The following is a 23,384-nucleotide window of genomic DNA, read 5'->3' on the forward strand; positions in this document are numbered from 1 at the left end:
GAGTTAACCAAATAAGAGTATTAGCCACTCATGGCAACAAAGTAACAAGAACAATAATCTAATTGCATAAAGAAACTACCTAAGATTTGGAAAGATGAAAGGAAATGGTTTCTAGCTCCTGAAATCGCCTCTTGCAGGTCTCCAATAGTGAAAAATCATGAATGAGCCTCTAGATCTGATCCCCAAGAGTTATGGTGAGCCAAATGACCAAAATGCCCAAACTGGGCAGTTGCGCGGGTACCCGCGCAACGAAAATTCCACCCGCTCAAAAGCTGTTGTGTTGCCATTGGTCCACCATTCCACTACTCCACCCTTCCACTACCAAATATTCTTTTGGTCCCCCCTTTGTCCAGGTAATTTGAATCCACCAATCATCATTTAGCCACCAAATGGATGCTCCAAGCCCAAAATTAGAATTTTATGATCCATCTTCACAAGCCCAAATAATCCAAGCCAATAACTTTCAAAGCCCAATTCTTCTTTTTTGATTCCGCTAAGCCCAATAATGCCTCGGAAGTCCACTAAGCCCGTCTACAATCAACCCGCAACCGCAACAAGCTTCAAAACCCTGCAAAATATTTCATGCAATATAACAAGCACCCGGTATGATCCATAATAAAGAAAATAAAGAATATACAATGTAATAATGATAAAAAGATCAAAAAAAAATCTAAAATAAACTAATAAAAAGAAAGAAATAAAATAAGCTATCTAATCACCCCAAGCTTAAACCTAACTTGTCCCCAAGTTAGAACAAGACTAAAATGAGCTCGGGATGAACTATCTAAAAAGGAAAAAGAAAGATACCATGGAACTTGGTCAACATCAGTCAACATGGTCAGAATTAGTCCTTCAATGGACCCTACACATCTTCAAAATGTTCCCCGCTTTAGAGCCATAAACCACATTCTTAACCACTTGATGGGCGAATAGATCACGGCTGGATGCGGTCGCGGTGTGCAAGACAAAGGAAACAGAGATGCGCCCAGTGGGGGCACTTTAAATCACAAATGTAGACCATAGTGCACGAAGGAAAGGCGCCTCTTCACACACTATGATTCCTACATTTGTCAGGCCAAAGTGTATAATAACAAAATAGGGTTTTGCAGCACGGCCTCCGGGAAAACATCCGGTTTCAGAGGCTTCTCCCTTGTACTGTCCTTTACAGTCTACCGTCTCATCGTCGGTGCCTTTTCTCACCAAAAATAGAAAATAAAATAAAATAAAGAAAAATTCTATTTAACCTAAATCTAAACCTAACAACTCAAATCTTCAATCTTGAACTTCGATTATTTGGATTTCAGCCTCTTTGTTGTTTGATCTTCTGTCTTCTTATTTCTCTCCTTCTTGTTTTTTGTTTTTGTTTTTGTTTTTTTTTGAAATATATATATAAAACACAAGTCTTGAACTTGGAACCTTGTTCTTTTTGTGTTGCTCTTTTTCTTCATTTTTCTTCTTTGTTATTGTTGCTTTTCTTGAATTATCTTTTATAGGCTCTTATTGTCTTCACTTTTCAAATTTCTTCAAATTTTTTTTTGTGTTTTCTTCTTGGAATGTCTAAGGAATTTCACCATGTAAGATAGGATGGAGGATAACATGAACACTTAAGGATCATTGACAATGTGCCAAGATCAACTAAAAAGGGTGGGGAATGACTCAAAAAATGGGTGTTACCGAAAAGACTTGGTCCCAAAAGATGTGAATTGGGGGACCCACTTCAAAGTTCATCAAGCACCTCAATGCAAGGTGTGATAAACAAAATCTATCTAACTATCTACTCTAGACCCCTAGAAAAATGATAACCTATCCTAAAAAGGTGGTGAGTATCTAACTAAACAAAGCTCGGACAAGACTCGGGAGTACTAAGGGGTACTCCCTCCAAAACCAAGATGCGAGTCTTCAATATCTTTAATGTCTTCAAAATACCTTACCGAGCTAGTCTTTGCTCGCACACATTGGCATGACCAACCATATCCCTCCGCACCTAGACCCAATCAAGCTACCTGCATCTGACCCCCACACAAGCGGTCTCAAAGTGGTCTGTGAGGCCCAAAACGTGTCCCATTCATCAACTACAAGGAATTCCATATCAAGACCCAGGACCAATCTATGATTCAATACTTATGACTCGGCGCTATGGTATCTGTAGGGATGAGAAGACAAGAGAGAACAAAAATGCATGAACTTAACCTAAAATGCATCTAAAAAGTATGAAAAATTAGAAAAAAAAAAAGAAACAAAATATACAATATTTTTGAAATTTTTATGCAATTTATATTAATGACCTAAATGACTTAGTCTAGATGCAACTATATAGAACCTAAATTCAATAAAAATAAAAGATTAGATTACCTCACCCCAAGCTTAAAATTAAGCATTGTCCTCAATGCTTAGGATGAGAGTAAGGAAGGATCATACCGGGATCAAGGTGGAGGAGGCCTGCGAGGAGGATAACCACCCTCGGGCTGAAAATGATACCAAAGGTCCTCCATGTAAGTGTGGGTGCGTGCTTGCTGTTCCTCTATGCGGTGGATGGCTGCAGTGTTCTTATTGTCCTGGAGGCGCAAGGAAGCAAGTTGGCTGTAAATATCGAGAGGAAACTCGTGTGCGGGGTCGAGCTCATTGTGTTGCTGGTATGAGTGATAATCATGATGTGGCTGGAAGTGTTCTCCCGAGGGCTGAAAGTGTGACCCGGAGGCTTAACCTGGATGAGGTGGAGGCAACTGGCGAATCAGGAGATCATAATGGTCTTCAGCCTCGAATGGGCTATCAGCATTGTTAGGGTCCACTTGCATGTCATCATCCGTGGCTACATCATCATCGTCTGGCAAGTCTTGAGGCAAAAACCATGTTTCGGGGTCATCGGTGGTGAAGGTGGAGATACTTGGATTGGGTAAGATGTAAACTGGGTCCTTGACATGGTTGAGCCAAGAGAAATGTCCAGGAATAGTAGGATGAGGTAGCAGTAATTCCATCCGCATGAGAGTAATGCAATCGAGAAGGTAAAGAGGTGGATCATCCACTGGTACATATTTAGATTCTGGAAATTGAAGGCCCATACCTAAACCAATGAGGGTAATGAGACCTCCAATACAAATGTCACCAGTGGTCTTCGCCCTAATGATGTCACATTTGTCTAAAAAGAAGGTGGCGAATTTGGGTAAAGACCAATGATGGCTCGACATGCAGTAGACAAAATACAACTCAACGGTGTTGATTTGTCCCGGCTCGTGACGAGCAAAGATAGAAGTGGATAGGATCCGGTGGGCAATTCTCCAGCAAGGATGGATGATAAAGGGGTCTTTTTGGCGACTGGGATTGAACTTGGGAAGGCTCATGATTTGGGTCCAAAAATCTACTTTGGGCAAGCTTTTGAATTGAGTCCATTGGTAGCTTTAAATGTCGGAGTTGTTGATGTCATATGTCCCCATGATCTTGTTGAGTTTTTTGTACTTGAATCGGTGCTGCCAACCTTGGAGTTTGAAAGTGAGTACCCTCCCCGTGTCATTGAGGGCATAGGTGGAGAGGAATTCGAGTGTGGGCTGCTTGTATGTACGTGCAGAAAGATCGAGAAACTCGTGCCAACCAATGTGGAAAAATAGTTGTCGCAAGTGGTTGTCGAGGCCGAGGTGCTCCATAGAATCTTGGTGGTAAAATTTTGTGGCGCGAATTGCACGCTTTTGAAGGTTGGATTTGAACTCTCGGCTTTGGGCACTCGTGAGGGTAAGGTTCCCATCACGATCAACATGGTCGGTGGACATTTTCTTGGATGGCCCCGAGGATTGAGCTTCACGAGAAGAACCATGAGATGCATGAATGGTCTTGTCCCTTGCCATTGCACCTGTGAATAAACCTAGCAAAGACAAAAACTTGGATAAAATTATCCCTCACACTCGCCTCACACCAATCCAACCAAACCAAATACTTAAAACCGGGCAATATTCCAAATTGGCAATTTGGCACAATGCAATTCAATCCAATCAATTCAAGGCAAGCTAAGACTAATTCTATTTAACCTAATGCATAACACAACTCTAGTAAAATTAGAAATTGAGTGCAATAAATTAAAAGGAATTACCAACTTTGTGTGTTGAATTTCGAAAGAAATCCGCAAAAATCCGAACCCCAAGCTTGAATTTTGGCCCACAAATTAAGTCTTTTGAATCTCCAGTGAGAAACAAAATTTTTTGAATTTTTGGTCAAAAATAGTGGCGGCGGCGACAGACGGCAGCCGGCGGCGGAGCTAGGTTTTCCGGCGATGAGATTTTTCCGAAGTAAAAGTAGATCGGTGTGTGGTGGAGTGTTTGGTTAATAATGCCCCACAAATTTTTGGAATTGGATGGAAGGTGGTGTCGGGATCGGGTGTCGTTCGGTTTTCCGGCGAGGTCGAGGATGATGGCGGTTGGCGGCAGTTTTCGGAGAATAGATGGGTGGGGGTCTATTGGAATTAGGTGGGGAGTAGAGCGGGGGTAGAGCGTCAGCGAAATAAGCAGCGTTGAGGCGACAACGGCGAGATGCGATTTTTCCGGCGAGGAGATTTGGTCGAGAACGGGGCTAATCGGCGCTGGAGATTGCCGACGAAGGGAAGGCGACGCGCTGGCAGGTAGCGCCGACCGGTGGCGTAAACAGCGGCAGCGGAAGACGGACGCGACGGCTTTCATCGGTCGGAGAAGAAACGGGGTAATGGTGGTTCTTTGGATTAGTGTCTAAGTCCATAACTATTTTGGTATGAACTTGACCCGATGGTGCATGGTCCTTTTGGGTTGCCTTCACCAAAGCAACTTGATAGATGAATTATGGAGAGAAAGGATTAAATATGATTTATTAATATATTATGGGAATAATATATTAAAGGATAAATCATATTGTTTAATTAATATTAGTCAATAATTAATTAGTAATTAGTTTTGTGACTAAAAGAGATTAATTAAACTTAAGGGACTAGAATTGTAATTATAGGATAATTGCAATTTGGGCCATGGATTGCCTTTTATTATAAGGTGGACGAATTCTATGGGGGAATCCCATATGAAATCGTCCAAGGCCTTAAGGAAAGGGCTCCATGGGTTGCTTAGGGCTTAAGCAACCAAATTAGGGTTTCCTTGTTAGATAACCCTAATTGCCTCCTATATAAAGAGATCCCTTATGACCAAAAACGTGGCTAAGACTTCTCTAGGGTTTGTACACGTTTTTAGGCAGCCTCTAACCTCTCTCCTCTTCATCCTCTTGCTTATGGTGTTTGTGAACCATTAGAGGAGTGATAATTGTGACTCTATGCTTTCTAAAGTCAATACAAGGAGATTTGGGATTGTTATTGCTACATAACAATCAAGGTAACATCTTAAACCTATTCTCATGTTAATATGATTACTTGTATGCTAGAATTAGGGTTTATAGTCTTGGATAACTTGCATGTACAATAGAGAAACCTAGATCCAAGCATTAGGGTTTGTATGAGCACATAGGATGTTCTTAGGACCAACACCCTTCAGTGGTATCAGAGCCTTGATTGGTTTCTATTGTATTGATGCCTTGTTAATTTGTTCATGCTTGAAAAAATCGTTTTTTCCCTCCTGCCTGATGTACTCAGCGAGTCCCATTGTGGACTCGGCGAGTAGGCCCCTACTCGACGAGTCCATAAGGGGACTCGGCGAGTTTTGCTGTCAGACAGGCGGATTTTTGGGATTTTTACCTATTTTGACTTAGGATAATTGCCATAATTGTTTAAACTAAATAAAATTCGAATTTTTTTAATCCGTTATGATTATCCTTGTCAAAATAAAAGATTTTGGTCATCTAATTAAATAATTGTTACCTTATTTGATATATGTTAAGTTATGGAAATTATTTGATCATTATCTTGCAAGAATTTGAACTAGATCTAATTAAATAACCACCAATTATAGTTAATTGCCTTATTTGAATTATGTGATCTAGAATATTCTTGACAAAGTTTGGAATAGTTTCAAATTAATCCCTTTAGGTTTTATAGTTTAAATTTAAACCCAAAAGTTTTGTTGTTTTGAAATTTAAATAGTTGAAACCCTAATGTTTTGAAAAAGGTTTCAAAACTTGCCCTCAAGTTTTGGAATTTAAATTTTGAATTAATAGTTTTATTTTGATGTATATTTAAATTCTAAACCCTAATGTTTTGAAATGTTTCAAAACTTGCCCTCAAGTTTTGGAATTTAAAAGTTGATTTAAAGTTTAATTAGGAATGTTAAATTCTAAAACCCTAGTAATGTTTTGAAAAGTTCAAATCACTCCCTTATGGTTTTATTAATTAATTAAGGTGTATAATTAAAAGAGGTTTAATAAATCCATACAAGTTTAGGTTAACAATTTAATTGAATTAAAAGTATAATTGTTAAATTAAACCACCTAGTATTTTAAAAGTGTAAAATACACCCTATACTATATATATATATATATATATATATATATATATATATATATATATAACATTAAAAGTCTAACATTATATATATATATATGAGTAAAAAGTCAGTCTTACCGTTAGTAGGCCTCATTCACGAAGCTGGTCTATAAGGGGTGTTTAAGGAAATTGCCAATAAAATGGCGATTGAATGGGTATCCACTCTTACCCACCGCACTCTTGACTAGTGGAGGGTCGTTAGCCGAACCGGTAGGATAGGACGAAACTTTCCATTATAAGTATAATGAATTATTAAAGTAACTAAATGTTTTCATAAAATTCCCAATCTTAGTTACTTAGGCAAAAGTGAATTGATGCAATTCCATGAAATTACACTTTGTGCCCTTGTGAAGACGTTAGTGGAGCGTGTGTGGTTTACCGGCACACTAAATGGTTCTAAGCAAAGGTAGAAAAGGATGACTCAATGTTTGTCATAGCTCGGTGGAGCGTGTGTGGTTTACCGGCACATCGAATAGGTGACTGTAACATGTGAGGGCACCATGTAAGTTTGCATGGTTATTCACACCCGCTTTGTGATCCTCGGCATCCCAGTCACAAACAAGAGGGGCATATCGAGATTTAAACATGCCATTGAAAGTTCAATGAATCTCAAAGGATCTAGGATTTTTCATAGATTTAAAACTTAAATTTCTTTTTCTTTTTTCATGGTGGAAATTAGTGAATCGTCATTCACTTACCTTCAAATGTTCTGCAATTTGGGTTACGGCATCCCTCTCCCGAGTTGTAGAATATTGTGTTGGGTCCTAGCCTTGGAATTTCATTTGGGTGATTTACCAAGGACTCAATCAATCAACTAACTTGAATTCATTATTCTCCCGTTTTGTAGATGTCAAAAGTTCGACAACTATGGTCTTCCCAAATCCAATGGAACAAGCTTTCCACATGAAGATGATATTCCACGATTCGATCGAGGAACAAGAAATCATGCTTCACTTCCTCCACCTCCTCCAATTATTCTCCCTAACCCACAAGTTCAAAGGCTTGAAAAGATCAAGATCACTCAAGCCCTTTTGGCAAGTAAACATAAAGAAGGAAAGTCGGTGTGTGCACACGTCCTAGGTATGAAGTCACACATTGATAGGTTAAGAATGTTGGGATCCGTTGTCTGTGAGGAAATGGCTGTTGATTGTGTTCTTCAGTCACTTCCTAACTCATATAGTGAGTTCGTAAGAGAGTACTATATGATGAACCGTGACGTGACCCTTATAGATCTCACCTATATGCTTATTGCTGCTGAATCAGCAATGGTTTGGCGCAATAGAAAAGCAAAGTTGATTGGTGAATCTGCCTTCAAGACCTCTATGGATATAAACAATGGCAATGAAAGACATGCTATGATCGAAAGGTTTGATCATAAGAGAAAGGAAATGTCTAAAGTAGTTCCATGTCATGTTCCAAAAGAGTCAATTTGCTTTTATTGCCAAGAGAAAGGGCATTGGAGACGAAGCTGCCCCATTTACCTAAGAGATCTAAGAGATGGGAGAGTCGAAACGTATGGCTCTAATATAGGTAAAATTCATTGACTAACTCTTTTAAGCTTCTATTCTATATTCTTAATACTTAATGTGATAAGATCACAATTGATGTTTTGTAGGATCGAAGAAAAGAAAGGAAGCTTAAGGGAAGAAGTGAGCAAAATCTAACCGTGAAGGAATGGATTTCGATCGCATTTCTCGAAGATTAGATTCTTGAGCTACTACTTAGAGTTAGAATTAGATTGCTAAGAAAGATGTATTAGCATAGTTTTTCAATGAATTGTAAGGACAAATTTTTCCGCAATAAAATAAATTTTGATTTTATAATATTTATTTATCCTTGCAATGGCGTATATGAAAAAATTGATGTTTTAATATTAGCAATAATGGATTTGGTTCTTATTATGTTATTTATGGAAAGTCGAGAATTTACCAAATAGGGAGAGTTTCTCATCGCCCAAGTTTCAATTGGACAAAAATTTGGAATCACGCAACTTGGTTGCATGATGAATGAGAAATTTCATATTTGCAAATTAGACTAATTCGTTGACAAAGTGTCAAGTGAAGGACTAGGAGATCGAGCACACAAAGTTGCGTGTTGATCAATTCCATCATAAGAGTAACAAAGATATTCGTCATGTTTTACCAAAAGTTTAGTAAATGTGATTATACTTACAAGATTAAGTGTAATTATGAATTGATTGAAAATGTTTAAATCAATAGCAAAACGAATAAGAAGAATCAAGTAGGCAGAAAGATAAAAGTTTCTCCATTCTAAGAAGAAGGGACAGTAGCTTTTATGCTTTAAGATAGGTCTTAATGATTAAGAACCATATCTCAATTGATCCTCTAAGTGAGTCTTAGTACAATTGCATGTCTAAGAAGAGGAATCAACAATTGATGAAATGGTTAAATCAAGAGGTCAATCATACTTCGTTCCAAAACAAATCTTAGAGTTAAGATTGCGACATTGAGTGATAAGTATTAAGAAGGTTTATAACATTCATCAAATGTGGAAAGTTGTGATGTCTTGGATAAGACAAAGACAAACTAGGACCAATTTATGAAATGTTTTGATAAAAGCTACACTAACTCTTGAATATTTGTTTGTCAAGAAATGTTTGTTGACAAGAGAATCTTATATGTCAAGGAGTCAGTGGGAGTCTTAATGGTCTTGAAAGGTTTCAAGAACAAATCAAAAAAACCTTATCGATCATCACTAACACACGAGTTGAGGTTTACAACCTATCGTGTTGACATTATTTTGTTTCTATGCCGTTACAATTGAGTTAATTATGCATGTGAGTCCAATGAGTTCTCATTTGAATGCATAAAAGGCAAGGACCTTGATCAATGGAAAGTACATTGATAAGAAAAGGTGAGCTGCTTAACTACTTGGAAGACATGGTGGGCAGCTGTGCTATCATAAAGGCAAGAAATTGAGATCAAGAAAGTTCGATCCATATGAGTTTGAATTTGTCGTAAACTTTGGTTTTGACAAATTCACATGGATAGGAACAAATACACCGTTTAAATCTAAGTGTCATAAGATTTCCTCCTTCATGAAAATGATTGTGAGGAAATGCTTTCACTAAGAAAGATTTTTAAGAAGATAGTAATTGTAAAATTGCATTCTCGAATTCAATCATGGTTACGGTATCCCTTTCCATAATTTGAATTTTGAGGTTTGGCAATTAGTCTTAATTGTTTAGACACACATATGAACTATCGAAGGCAAAGGTGTATAAGTTCAAGAAGCCTTGATAAAGTATTATCAAAGCACTAAGTATTAGAAACATGAACTTAAGAAATTCAATAAGTATTGTTTTCTGAAAGTTAAGATGTTTATGAATACATGTCGAAGCTAGTGGTAGCATAAGTGTTATGTTTAATAATAATCATCATGATAGTGGGAGCATAAATGTTATGATTGTATGATTATTAAGGAAAGTATTGCAAGGTTAGCAATATTAATTATAGAAAACAAGAGTCATACTTTGCATAGTTGTAAGAGTTGTAAAGTTGTTTTGCTATAATTAAGGGAGAGAATATTATGCTTCATTTCAAATCTAAAGGATTAGGTTGAGAAATGTTAATAAATTTAGTCAAGGGTACATAGTGTGTTCTTAAAAAAAATTCGATTATGATTACGGTATTCCTCTTCACAATTCGAATTTTGAGAACATAGCAAATAAAACATTATGCATCGTGTCCCATACGCTTCAGGTATATGATCGATTGCAAATGCTTTAATGTTTGACTATTCTAAGATTTTCAAAATGTTGAGCGCATTTAGAGGGAAAAGGGACTAGAATTGGTTTTGACTAAAACAATTAAACAACTATCAAAGGACAATCCAAAGTTCGACGAGGATTGGTCGCTTGTGAATAGTTGGAAGCATGGTATTGGATGGACCATATCGACATCATTATGAATAGAAAAGATTCTATTAAGAATGAGTTGTCGTATGAAAATTATGGAAATGTTTCCATAGTGGATGGACCATATCGACATCATTACGAATAGATAAGATTCTATTAAGAATGAGTTGTCATTTGGAAAATATGGAAGTGTGTCCATATTGGGAATTGAATATTGAAAATCTATGTCTAGATTAGAAACTTTTATGCAAAAGGATGTTCAAAGGAATGTACTTTGAGTGAGAGACATCATATCTAAGGAATTGTCTTGTAACAATGTCCGATAGAGGACTTTGTAATATCATTGGCAATAGTCTTTGTGACTTTGGTACAGTGATATCATGAAAGGATCATTGCATAAAATGTTAGAATCTAGCATAATCTATAAGTAGCAAGAATTTGATATTCTTTCACTTATGGAAAAAGGATTTGGAGTTGTGAAATGAGAATGATTGGGAATGTGCTCAATTTGGTCTATTTCACAAAGTAAGAACCATAGGTAAACATTGTGTGCATGCTAGGAGCATGGGACAAGTGTAATAATTCAAGTAAGAAGTTGATTACCCGAAACGACAAATAATGAGTAATCGATGTGGTGATAAATAAAAGGAGTTTTATTTATACTCAAAGGTTTGAGGCCATATGGGATTAGTGTTATTCTTGTGTTTCACATTTGCATGTTTTGACTTCCACAATAATTGAGTTTATTAAGAATAATTGAATTATTCGAACGGGCCACAGTCGTTCATATGTTGGAAGTAGGTATGAATGAAGCCTTTCATGAATTGGTGTGTGGATTGTCTAAAAGAGTATTAGACATAAGCAAATGTTTGCTGCAACGTTCATGAGTGCTTATGAATATGATTTGAGCATTGGATTAAACTCACCCTCACTTGGATCACTCCATGAATTGTATCACGGGTGATTGGTGAAACGATAACATCTTATATTCTTGAAACTGAGATGTGTGAGTTGTATCTTGCGAATCGGTTGCACATTGATAATATGTAAACGCACTAGTAACTTGGTGTTATAAAACATATTGTTGTGTGTGATTCGGTGAGTAAGTGCAAGCAAGCATTGTATCAAAGTTTATCCGTTCCTTTTATTCAAAGTAGGATAAAAGCGATATCTTTGGGCCCCTCGATGATTTAGTGATGACAAACGTAAATACTCGGCCGGGCTAGGGCTAATTTGATTTGTTGAATTAGTCAGTCGTCATAAATAGGGAATCGAGATATAGTACAAAGAGAATGATTTGAAATCATGTCTCATACGATATCTAGAATGGAGGAATATATGATCTCTTATCTTAAGGACATCCGTATCTGATATGATCAGAGTTGACAGCGGCTTTGGAAAGCTACGATTGCAGATCGGGATCCGAAGTCATACGCATAATAGTTATTAGACTTATCCAAGTGGGAGACTGTTGGATTAGTGTCTAAGTCCATAACTATTTTGGTATGTACTTGACCCGATGGTGCATGGTCCTTTTGGGTTGCCTTCACCAAAGCAACTTGATAGGATGAATTATGAAGATAAAGGATTAAATATGATTTATTAATATATTATGGGAATAATATATTAAAGGATAAATCATATTGTTTAATTAATATTAGTCAATAATTAATTAGTAATTAGTTTTGTGACTAAAAGAGATTAATTAAACTTAAGGGACTGGAATTGTAATTATGGGATAATTGCAATTTGGGCCATGGATTGCCTTTTATTATAAGGTGGACGAATTCTATGGGGGAAGCCCATATGAAATCGTCCAAGGCCTTAAGGAAAGGTATCCATGGGTTGCTTAGGGCTTAAGCAACCAAATTAGGGTTTCTTGTTAGATAACCCTAATTGCCTCCTATATAATGAGATCCCTTATGACCAAAAACGTGGCTAAGACTTCTCTAGGGTTTGTACACGTTTTTAGGCAGCCTCTAACCTCTCTCCTCTTCATCCTCTTTCTTATGGTGTTTGTGAATCATTAGAGAAGTGACAATTGTGACTCTATGCTTTCTAAAGTCAATACAAGGAGATTTGGGATTGTTATTGCTACATAACAATCAAGGTAACATCTTAAACCTATTCTCATGTTAATATGATTACTTGTATGCTATAATTAGGGTTTATAGTCTTGGATAACTTGCATGTACAATAGAGAAACCTAGATCCAAGCATTAGGGTTTGTATGAGCACATAGGATGTTCTTAGGACCAACACCCTTCAGGTTCGTTGCAGACGGGAGGCACAAGGGGGGAGGAAAGGGGTCCGAAGGGTGAGGGGGTATAAGGTTGGGTGATAAATGGGTCGGGGTATCAGGCATGGAGCGGGTGTGGGGCGGCCTTCCGGGTGGAATGGGCAATTTGGGTTAAATTAGGTGGCCGCGCAAAGAAGATATGATTTTTGTTCTTGGCCGCACAAAAATATGCGAGGGTGGATACCGGCCGCGCGCAATAATCAGAGAGCACCCCATGTTGGTGCAATTTTGGAACTCGGGACCTGCGCGGCTGGGGCTGGTCGCGCAAAGACTACGCGGGTACCCGCGCAAAAGTCGAATTTTTGGAATTTTTCAAACTTCACCAAAATCACTAGTTTAGAAACACCCAAAACTTCAAACGGACATTATTTATTCACATTGCATTTATTTAACGTCTTTGCCAAGACATAGTCCCGCTTCCATCAACTGTTGTAATTTGGGATTTCCAATGTTATGTTGTCGAATTCTCCTGTATCAAAGCCTTCATAAAATGGTTTCAAGCGGTGTCCATTCACTTTGAATATTTGATTTGTTTCCAAGCTCTTAATTTCAACCACACCATGTGTTGGAATAGTGTCTAAGGCTGCAACTATATTAGGCAAGTATTTGACCCGGTTGTGCATGGTCCTTTTGGGTTGCCTTCACCATAGCAACTTGACAGGATGATTTATTGTGAGAGAAGAAATATTATTAATAAATTATGAGAATAATATAAGGAATAATAATATTATTATTTGATTAATATAAGTCCTAAATTAATTAGGAATTAATTTGGTGACTTAAAGAGATTAATTGAATAAAAGGGCATAAACTGTCAATTGTATGATAGTTGTATTTTGGGCTATAAATCCCTTATGGATAAAGGGGGATGGTTTTAAGGACTTTGGATAGGCCTTGAAATCATCCTAAGGCTTATCAATTAGGGTATTGGATTGCTTAGGGCCTAAGTTATCCAATTAGGGTTTAAGGGTGAAACCCTAGGAACCTCACTAGTATAAATAGACCCTAGGGGTCAAGGGAAATCGGCACCTATGCTTTAGAAGAAACCCTGGCCGATTTTGATCCCCTCTCCTCTCTCTTAAATCATCCTCTTGCTAGTTGGTGTTTGTAAGCCATTGGAGGAGTGACAATTGTGACTCTAAAGCTCCAAGGACAAGAAGATCAAACAAGTGATTCAAGGTATTCTTCTAATTCTGATTTCTTGTTGTTATTATACTCTATTAGCCATTAGAAGTCTTGGATTCAATACATATTAAATTAGAGAAACCTAGATCCAAGCATTACGGTTTGCATGTGCACATAGGAATGTTCATATGGCTAAAACCCATCACCATGATCAAACACTTTTATAACAATAAAAGGTCCGTGCCATCGAGATCACAACTTTCCCGGGAATAGCTTTAAGCGTGAATGATAAAGAAGAACTTTTTGGCCCGGAATAAAGTGCTTTTAAGTGATGTGCTTGTCATGAAACGCTTTTGTCTTATCTTTGTAGATGCTTGCATTTTCGTAAGACTCGTTCCTCAACTCCTCGATTTCTTGAAGTTGCATTTTTTGGTGCTTTCCACTTTCTTCAAGATTGAAATTGCACTTTTTAACCGCCCAATATGCCTTGTGTTCCAATTCCACCGGTAAATGACAAGACTTTCCATAAACAATGCGGAATGGAGACATACCAATTGGAGTTTTGTAGGCGGTCCGATACGCCCATAAAGCATCTTCTAACTTCAAGCTCCAATCTTTTCGAGTAGTGTTCACGGTCTTTTCAAGAATTTGTTTGACTTCTCTATTTGACACTTTGGCTTGGCCGTTTGTTTGTGGATGATAAGCGGTTGATATCCGGTGTGTGACACCATATCTCTTTGTCATGGCTTCCATCATTTTGTTGCAAAAATGAGTGCCCTTATCACTCACCAAGGCTCTCGGTACACCATATCTTGCGAAAATGTTTGACTTCAAGAAGTCAATTACAGTTTTTGAATCATCATGCGGTGTAGCCTTTGCTTGAACCCACTTTGAAACGTAATCAACCGCCAAGAGTATATAAGTATAACCAAAAGAAACGGGGAAGGGGCCCATGAAGTCGATTCCCCACACATCAAAGATTTCACAAATAAGGATAGGGCTTTGAATCATCTCATGCCTCATGGATATGGTTCCTGTTCTTTGACATCTATCACAACTCTTGCAAAATAGATAGGTATCTCTTGACATTGTTGGCCAATGGAGTCCGCATTCGAGCACCTTTCGCATGGTTTTGTTTAGACCAAAATGTCCTCCGCATGCATACTCATGGCAAAACTTTAAAATTGACTCAACCTCATTTTGACGAACACACCTCCGTATGAGTTGATCCGGATAATGTTTCCAAAGATAAGGATCGTCCCATATGTAGTATTTGGAATCACTCTTCAACTTGGACTTTTGGTGCTTGGTAAAGGCATGAGGAATTTCTTTAGTAACCAAGTAATTCATAATATCCGCGTACCATGGAATGGAATTTGAGATATAGAAAAGGTGCTCATCTGGGAATTCATCAAGGATACGAGAAGAGGAATCACCGATATTCAACCGACTTAAGTGATCTGCGACTAGGTTTTCGGCACCACTTTTATCCTTTATCTCAAGATCAAATTCTTGTAAAAGAAGAATCCAACGAATCAACCGTGGCTTGGCATCTTTCTTGGTTATGAGATACTTCAATGCGGCATGGTCAGAATACACAATTACTTTTGTCCCAAGAAGGTATTTCCGGAATTTTTCCAAGGCAAATACAATGGCTAGAAGTTCTTTCTCGGTGGTGGAGTAATTGGCTTGAGCATTATCCAATGTTTTAGAAGCATAGTAGATTACATGTGATGCTTTGCCCTCTTTTTGACCTAAGACCGCTCCAACAGCAAAATTGCTTGCATCACACATTATTTCAAATGGAAGCTCCCAATTTGGAGGTTGGATTATTAGTGCAAAAGTGAGCAAGTCTTTAAGTTTTTCAAAGGCTTCTTGGCATGCAACATTGAAGTCAAAATCGATATCTTTTTGAAGAAGAAGGCACATTGGTCGCGTAATCTTGGAGAAATCTTTGATGAATCTTCTATAGAATCCCGCATGGCCCAAGAAAGATCTCACTTCTCTAACACATGTTGGGTAAGGAAGAGTTTGGATGACATCAATTTTGGCTTTATCAACTTCAATGCCCTTTTTGGAAATGATGTGTCCCAAAATGATTCCTTGATTAACCATGAAGTGGCATTTCTCGAAGTTTAACACCAACTTTTTCTCTATTCACCTTTTTAAAATCTTCTTAAGGTTACCCAAACATTCATCAAACGAATTGTCATACACGGTGAAATCATCCATGAACACTTCGATTATATTTTCAACATACTCAGAGAAAATACTCACCATGCATCTTTGGAATGTGGCGGGGGCATTACATAATCTAAATGGCATCCGCTTGTAGGAAAATGTGCCAAAGGGGCATGTAAAATTCGTTTTGTCTTGATCTTCGGGGGCAATGGGTATTTGGTGAAAACCTGAATATCCATCAAGGCAACAATAATGCGATTTGCCCGCCAATCGCTCGAGCATTTGATCAATCAAAGGAAGAGGGAAGTGATCTTTCCGTGTGCTTGAATTCAACTTTCTATAATCAATGTACACCCTCCATCCATTTTGAACTCGAGTGGGTACCATGACGCCTTTGTTTTTCTCAACAACCGTGATTCCCGTTTTCTTGGGAACCACTTGCACCAGACTAACCCATTTGGAGTCGGAAATTGGGTAAATCATATCCGCATCAAGTAGCTTGATTATCTCCTTCTTGACAACTTCCATCATGGGAGGGTTTAATCGTCTTTGGGCTTCCTTCCTAGGCTTGCAAACATCTTCCATGAGTATCTTGTGAGTGCATACATTAGGACTTATCCCCTTGATGTCCGCTATGGTCCACCCCATGGCCTCTTTATGCTCTTTTAAGACTTCAATCAATTGGTTTTCTTCAAAGTCTTTCAATTGAGAAGAGATAATCACCGGTAGAGTCTCATCTTGACCTAGATAAGCATATTTCAAATGGCTAGGTAAGGCTTTCAATTCAAGTGTGGGTGGTTGGATTATGGAAGATGGCATCTTGATTGGAGAATGAGATAAGGCAACTTGAGAAACATCCCTCTTTGTGGAATTAGTAATTTCTAAAGCCTTCACAATATTTTCAACTTCGGAATCCAATGTATACAAATCCAAGGTATTCTTCAAACTTTCACCTTCAAGACTCATGTTAAGAACCATCTTCAAAAGATCCCCATTTGATAACTCCAATAATTGTTAGGTGATTGGCTCAATCACATCAACTCGATACAATGGAGATATATTGCTAGGATATCTCATTGCTTCAAAGATGTTGAAGTAAATGGTCTCTCCATCAAACTCCATGGTGATCTTCCCATTGTGGACATCAATAATCATGTGAGCGGTATTCATGAAGAGTCTTCCAAGGAGAATCATAGATGACTTGGAAGGAGTCTTTTCTTCAAGGTCAATGACATAGAAATCTGTGGGAAATACTAGTTGATTAACTTGAACTAGTACATCCTCCAACACGCCTCTTGGAAATACACTTGACTTATCCGCTAATTGAATGATGACTCCGATTTCTTCCAAAGGTCCAACATTGAGAGATTGAAAAACCGAGTATGGCATGACATTGATTGAGGCTCCAAGATCTAGCATGGCACTTTCAACATGTAAATCACCAATGGTACAAGGTATAGCAAACATTCCTGGGTCTTTGCATTTGGGTGGAAGCTTCTTTTGGATGACCGCGGATACATTTGCATTGACTTGAATCTTCTCATTTGTCTTGAATTTTCTCTTGTTGGTGCACAAATCCTTAAGAAATTTGGCGTAACGTGGGATTTGCTTAATGGCATCCAATAGTGAAATGTTGAGTTGAACCTTGCGGAAAGTCTCAAGAAACTCTTTCTCTTCTTCTTGTTTCTTTGAGGAAGCCAACCGGGATGGAAAAGGTGGTGGTATGACCAATGGTTTGATGGATTTGTTGGAAGGATCGGGTTGATCAACATTGGGTACAACCGGTTCTTTTGGAGGAACCACAATGACCACTTCATCTTCATCTTCTCTTGAAACTCTTTTAGGTTGACTTTCTCCAAGTGTTTTCCCACTTCGCAAGGTGATGGCACTCACATTGGGGTTCTTCTCGGTTTGTGATGGAAGTTTACCCTTTTGTTCTATCTTGTTGAGAGTGGTTGCCAAGTCTCCAATTTGTGCTTGAATGTTGGAGAAAGTATTATTGGTTTCTTGTTGAAATTGGGTTTGGCTTTGAGCAAGAGAAGTGACAAGTTCTTGAAGGCTCATTTGATGGGTACCACTTGATTGGCCTTGTTGTGGAGGTTGTTGATAATTTGGAGGGTTATAAGAATTTTGTGGATATGGAGGTTTTTGGGATTTGTATTGTGGATGTTGGGGTCTCATCAAAAGATTTGGTGGATTTTGCTTTGGTGGATAAGCGTTGTTTTGGTTATTCCTCCAATTTGTGTTGAAATTATTTTGAAATCCCATGGGTCTTGGTTGACTTTGATATCCGCCCATTGCATTCAAATCTTCCGGTTCACTTCCAAGTGTGGGGCACTTATCCGTGTAATGCCCCGTCATGGCACAAATACCGCATACCATCAATTGTTGACCACTTCCCACCACCATTTGACTTAACACATTAGTCAAATCCAAGAGCTTTGATTCCGAGTGTTGAGTGTTGCTAACTTCACCAACCACTTGTGTAGAATTTCTCTTCATGTCATTTCGAGTCCCAAAATTCCTTTGATTTTGAGAAATGGTTCCAAAAAGTGATCGGATTTCGTGAGGTGTCTTGCTGAAAATGTCACCACCACTTGAAGCATCAATCATCCTTCGATCTTTTTCATTCATACCCTCATAAAATTGTTGAAGAAGTAGTTGTTCGGGTATATTGTGTTGAGGACAACTTGTACACAAATTGTTGAAGCGCTCAAAAAAATCATGAAATGTTTCATTTTCCCCTTGACAAATCCCCAAAATGTCACTTCTTTGACTTGAAATGCGGGAGGTGGGATAGAATTTTCTATTGAAGGCCTTGAGTAACTCTTCCCATGTGTGAATAGATCCCGGTGGTAAGTTGAATAACCACTCTCTAGCTTTGTCTTCCAAGGTGAGTGGGAAAGCGGTTAACTTGAAATCATCCAATGTCACATTGTCGGGCAACATGCTAACACATATCATATGAAAGGACTTCAAATGCTTTTGAGTATCTTCTCTATCCAACCCATGGAATTTGGTTAGTTGATGGATGAAACTTGAATTCAATTCAATCCCTCGGCGGTTTGCGGGATAATCAATAACAAGAGGTGTGTGAGTAACATCCGTTTCCATCATTTGTCTAAGTGTCAACTCTTGAGGGGGATTGGGTGGATTGGGGTTATTGGGATATTGTTGCAAGTAATTGGGTGGTTGATGATAAGGTGGGTAAGGGTATTGGTTGTGATTGTAAATTGGTGGTGGATAAGCTTGGTAATTAGGATATTGGTTGTAAGGGGGTTGTTGTTGTGGGTACATTTGGTTTTGGTACATTTGAGGGGGTTGGTAATTGGGTTGATTTGGGTAATGTACTTGTTGTTGAACTTGAAAAGCATTATTTTGAGGTTGGTTGTTTTGGTGGAAGTGTTGGTTTTGTGGTTGTGGTGGTTGATAATTGGTTTGGTTTTGAGGAGGGGCTTGATTCCAAGGTGGCATATCAATGAGAGGTTCTTGTGGTTGTTGTCTTGGTTGATGGGGTGGGGTATTGGTATCTTGATTAATTGGGTTTGGGTTGGGATTGTGAGGTGGAGTGTGATTCATGGCTATGTAGTTTTCAAAAGGAATGTCTTCAAAGGATGGACCAACAATTGGAGAACTCGGTTCGGTGTCGGTATCACTTGAAGTATGAACTTGATCTTCTATGTTGATTAGTGGAGTAGAGGAAGAAGCTTGAACTAGTTGTTGTTGCTTTGCTTATTTGGCTAACTTTTTCAACCTTTTTGCTTCTTTTTCAATTTCCGGATGGTAGAGTAGTTCACCGGTTCTTGTAGACCTAGGCATAAACAATCAAATAACAATAACCAATTTCCCCGGCAACGGTGCCAAAACTTGATGGGATGTCAAGCCCACCAAGCAAATTACACCCTTTGATTGCTAAATAAACGTAATATAATGGTAAAAAGGGGTATCAATCCTCGGGGAATTGGTTGTAATTAATTACCAATGCAATTCAATAGAACTAGTGAAATTAATCTAACTAACTACAATTAAACTAAAAGGGGGGTGTTTGATTACTTGAAAACTAAAATACTTGAATAACTAAGAACCTTGCAATTAAGCAAGTTGATGAGATGCTCAAAGGTTGGGAATAAATGGTTAACTAAAGCAATTCAACACAATGAACATTTGTGTGTTTATCATTAGGATCTAATACAAAGCTTATCCTTCATCCCAAATTGGTTATAGCAATCATGAAGCATGATATGCCAAGATTCCTCATAGGTATTATGGAGGTTGGGGAAGCCCACAACACACCTTCTTAATTAAGATCAAGGGCCAATTGAAGCAATTAATCCCAAGAAATTAATTAGCCTTAAGAATGAAGGAATCCCCAATTCCTAGAGGATGTCAAATGCTTACACATCCATAAAGGAGTTATGATTCATAAGCTAGAGATGATTTCTACCATCATAAAGCCTTTGTTCTAGATAAATTCAATTATCCAATGCAAAATCAATGAAATAAATCAACCATTGCTCAATCACATACTAAGCTCATGATCAAAGCAATCAATTAAGCATAAGAACTGCAAACTAGAGTCATAAACATGGAATAAATTGATAATCAACATAAATCCTTCAAAACCCACAAACATTCATTGGTTTTCAGCCAAAGTTAACCAAATAAGAGTATTAGCCACTCATGGCAACAAAGTAACAAGAACAATAATCTAATTGCATAAAGAAACTACCTAAGATTTGGAAAGATGAAAGGAAATGGTTTCTAGCTCCCAAAATCGCCTCTTGCAGGTCTCCAATGGTGAAAAATCATGAATGAGCCTCTAGATCTGATCCCCAAGAGTTATGGTGAGCCAAATGACCAAAATGCCCAAATTGGGCAGTTACGCGGGTACCCGCGCAACGAAAATTCCACCCGCGCAAACGCTGTTGTGTTGCCATTGGTCCACCCTTCCACTACCAAATATTCTTTTGGTCCCCCCTTTGTCCAGGTAATTTGAATCCACCAATCATCATTTAGCCACCAAATGGATGCTCCAATCCCAAAATTAGAATTTTATGATCCATCTTCACAAGCCCAAATAATCCAAGCCAATAACTTTCAAAGCCCAATTCTTCTTTTTTGATTCCGCTAAGCCCAATAATGCCTCGGAAGCCCACTAAGCCCGTCTACAATCAACCCGCAACCGCAACAAGCTTCAAAACCCTGCAAAATATTTCATGCAACATAACAAGCACCCGGTATGATCCATAATAAAGAAAATAAAGAATATACAATGCAATAATGATAAAAAGATCAAAAAAATCTAAAATAAACTTATAAAAAGAAAGAAATAAAATAAGCTATCAACCACATGCCGCTACCAACCACTTGTACCACCGTTGCAACTATGATTCCTTCTAAATCAGATCTGCATATACAATTATGCATTGACAAGTTAAATACTACATTCACAGTTTAATATTCACTCATTTTGATTTTAATGCAAACAATAAAAACCATTACATTATTACATATTTATACAACACAAAGAATAAATATATTCACAAGAAAATTAATACAAACATTGATGCATAAAAAATTCATATTTTAACACAAAATTTATAAAAAAAAATGCACAACTCAATATAGTAAATTCACAGTTTAATACAGTCGGCTCACAGTTTAATATACAAAATTTACAACTTAATACAATAAATTTACAGTTTAATAAACAAAAAATTTTCATTCACATCCATATTCTTAACCAAACACTTATATTTATATATTCATATATGGAGGCTAACGTTTTTTTTCAAAGTTTAATTTAAACAATATTCACTGTTAAATATTATATACTTTATTCAAAAATTAGAGAAAATCATATATGTGTATAATGTTTATGTCATCTTATTGTTTTGAAGCAAACATAAAATTCATAAAAAGAAATATCAAAGCTTAATATAATCAACTCGCAGCTTAAATACAATTAATTCACATTTAATACAATAAATTCACAATTAAATACACAAAAATTATACATTCACAACCATATTCTTAACTTAAAACTTACATTTATACCTTGATATTTGGAGAGTAGTGTTTTTTTAAATTTTATCTTACATAAAATTTATAGTTTAAATTTATGTATTTTATTCAAAATTGGGGAAGACTAAATTTGTGTATATTACTTCTATCATCTCATATTTCAGAACCAAAAATAAAATTCATATCAAATTCACATCTTAAGACAGTCAATTTATAGCTTAATACAATAAATTCACATTTAATACACAAAAATTACAGTTTAATATAAAAAATTCACACTTTAGTACACAAAAAATATATATTCGCAACCATATTCTCAGCTTAAAACTTACATTTCAAAAATTTTATTTTACAATTTAATAAAATAATTTATGAGTCTCATTTAGGGAATACACCACACAAATTCACAATTTAATAGAGTTTTTCTGGACTCTCATTCACAGTTTAATACACATATTTCACAACTCTCAATCATAATATTCACAAATTAAGAACATACCTCTTTTTGTTGAAACTTTCATCAAACACCTTTTGTGCACCATATAAATAAGATCTGATGTGGATATGATTGTGGTGGAACCACTACTAGCCACCATGAGATACTTTGTACACACTAGATCTATGCTTGAATGTAGGCCTGACAATTGGGTTGGGTTTGGGTTGGCGGGTCACGGGTTGACGGGTTAGGATTCAGAAACTCAACCCAACCCATATAATATATGGGTTGGCGGGTCACGGGTTGATGGGTTGGAAACATTAACCCAACCCAACCCACATAACCCGTATAAGTATATGGGTTGGCGGGTTCACGTGTCAGTGAGTCGAACCCAACCCGTATAACCCATTTAATAAGCAACACATTTTAAGATGAAATTGAAAAATCCAAATAAAATGAAGTCTAAAAGTCATAAACATTAAACATAAAGTAATAAACATCCAAATAAAACTATAAAAATCAGAACATTGATGAAAATTTTTAAGGATACGATAAATAGAAAATAATAGTATAATATCATCTTAGATTGGTAAAAATTAAAATAAATAGATAACTAAATATATTAGGCGGGTTGGCGGGTTGACCCGCGAACCTAAACGCGTAACCCAACCCAACCCATTAAATAAACGGGTTGTCGGGTTGGTGTGTTGGCAGGTCAGAAATCTCAACCCTAACCCGTTTATTTTCGTGTCGCGGTCGTGTCAGGTTACGGGTTGGGTCAAGAGTTGCCACGCCTACTTGAATGACACCAAACACATAAGATCTAACCAGATCTGAGAAATTAGTGCATCTTTGACTTTAGATCTAAAAGGATGATGGTAATTTGTGACTTTTCTAACAATCTAAGGTTGTAGAACCACCGGTGGACAACATGAAATGCTTCGTATACACCAGATATATACCTGAAATTGCACCAAACACATCAGATCTGATAAATCAATGTCTT

The 23,384-nt window shown here is 37.4% G+C and overlaps 1 protein-coding gene across 1 annotated transcript; it reads right to left on the bottom strand.

Annotated features, from left to right (window-relative positions):
- Positions 1-16,932: 16,932 nt before the first annotated feature.
- On the bottom strand, positions 16,933-18,420 carry LOC145075587 (uncharacterized). Its single transcript, XM_079021781.1, has one exon. The coding sequence runs from the start codon at positions 18,418-18,420 to the stop codon at positions 16,933-16,935; it is 1,488 nt and encodes a 495-aa protein (XP_078877907.1).
- Positions 18,421-23,384: the final 4,964 nt, after the last annotated feature.

Source organism: Lactuca serriola, chromosome 9 (genome assembly GCF_051521515.1).
Source record: "Lactuca serriola cultivar US96UC23 chromosome 9, Lser_US96UC23_V15, whole genome shotgun sequence".
NCBI lineage: Eukaryota > Viridiplantae > Streptophyta > Magnoliopsida > Asterales > Asteraceae > Lactuca > Lactuca serriola.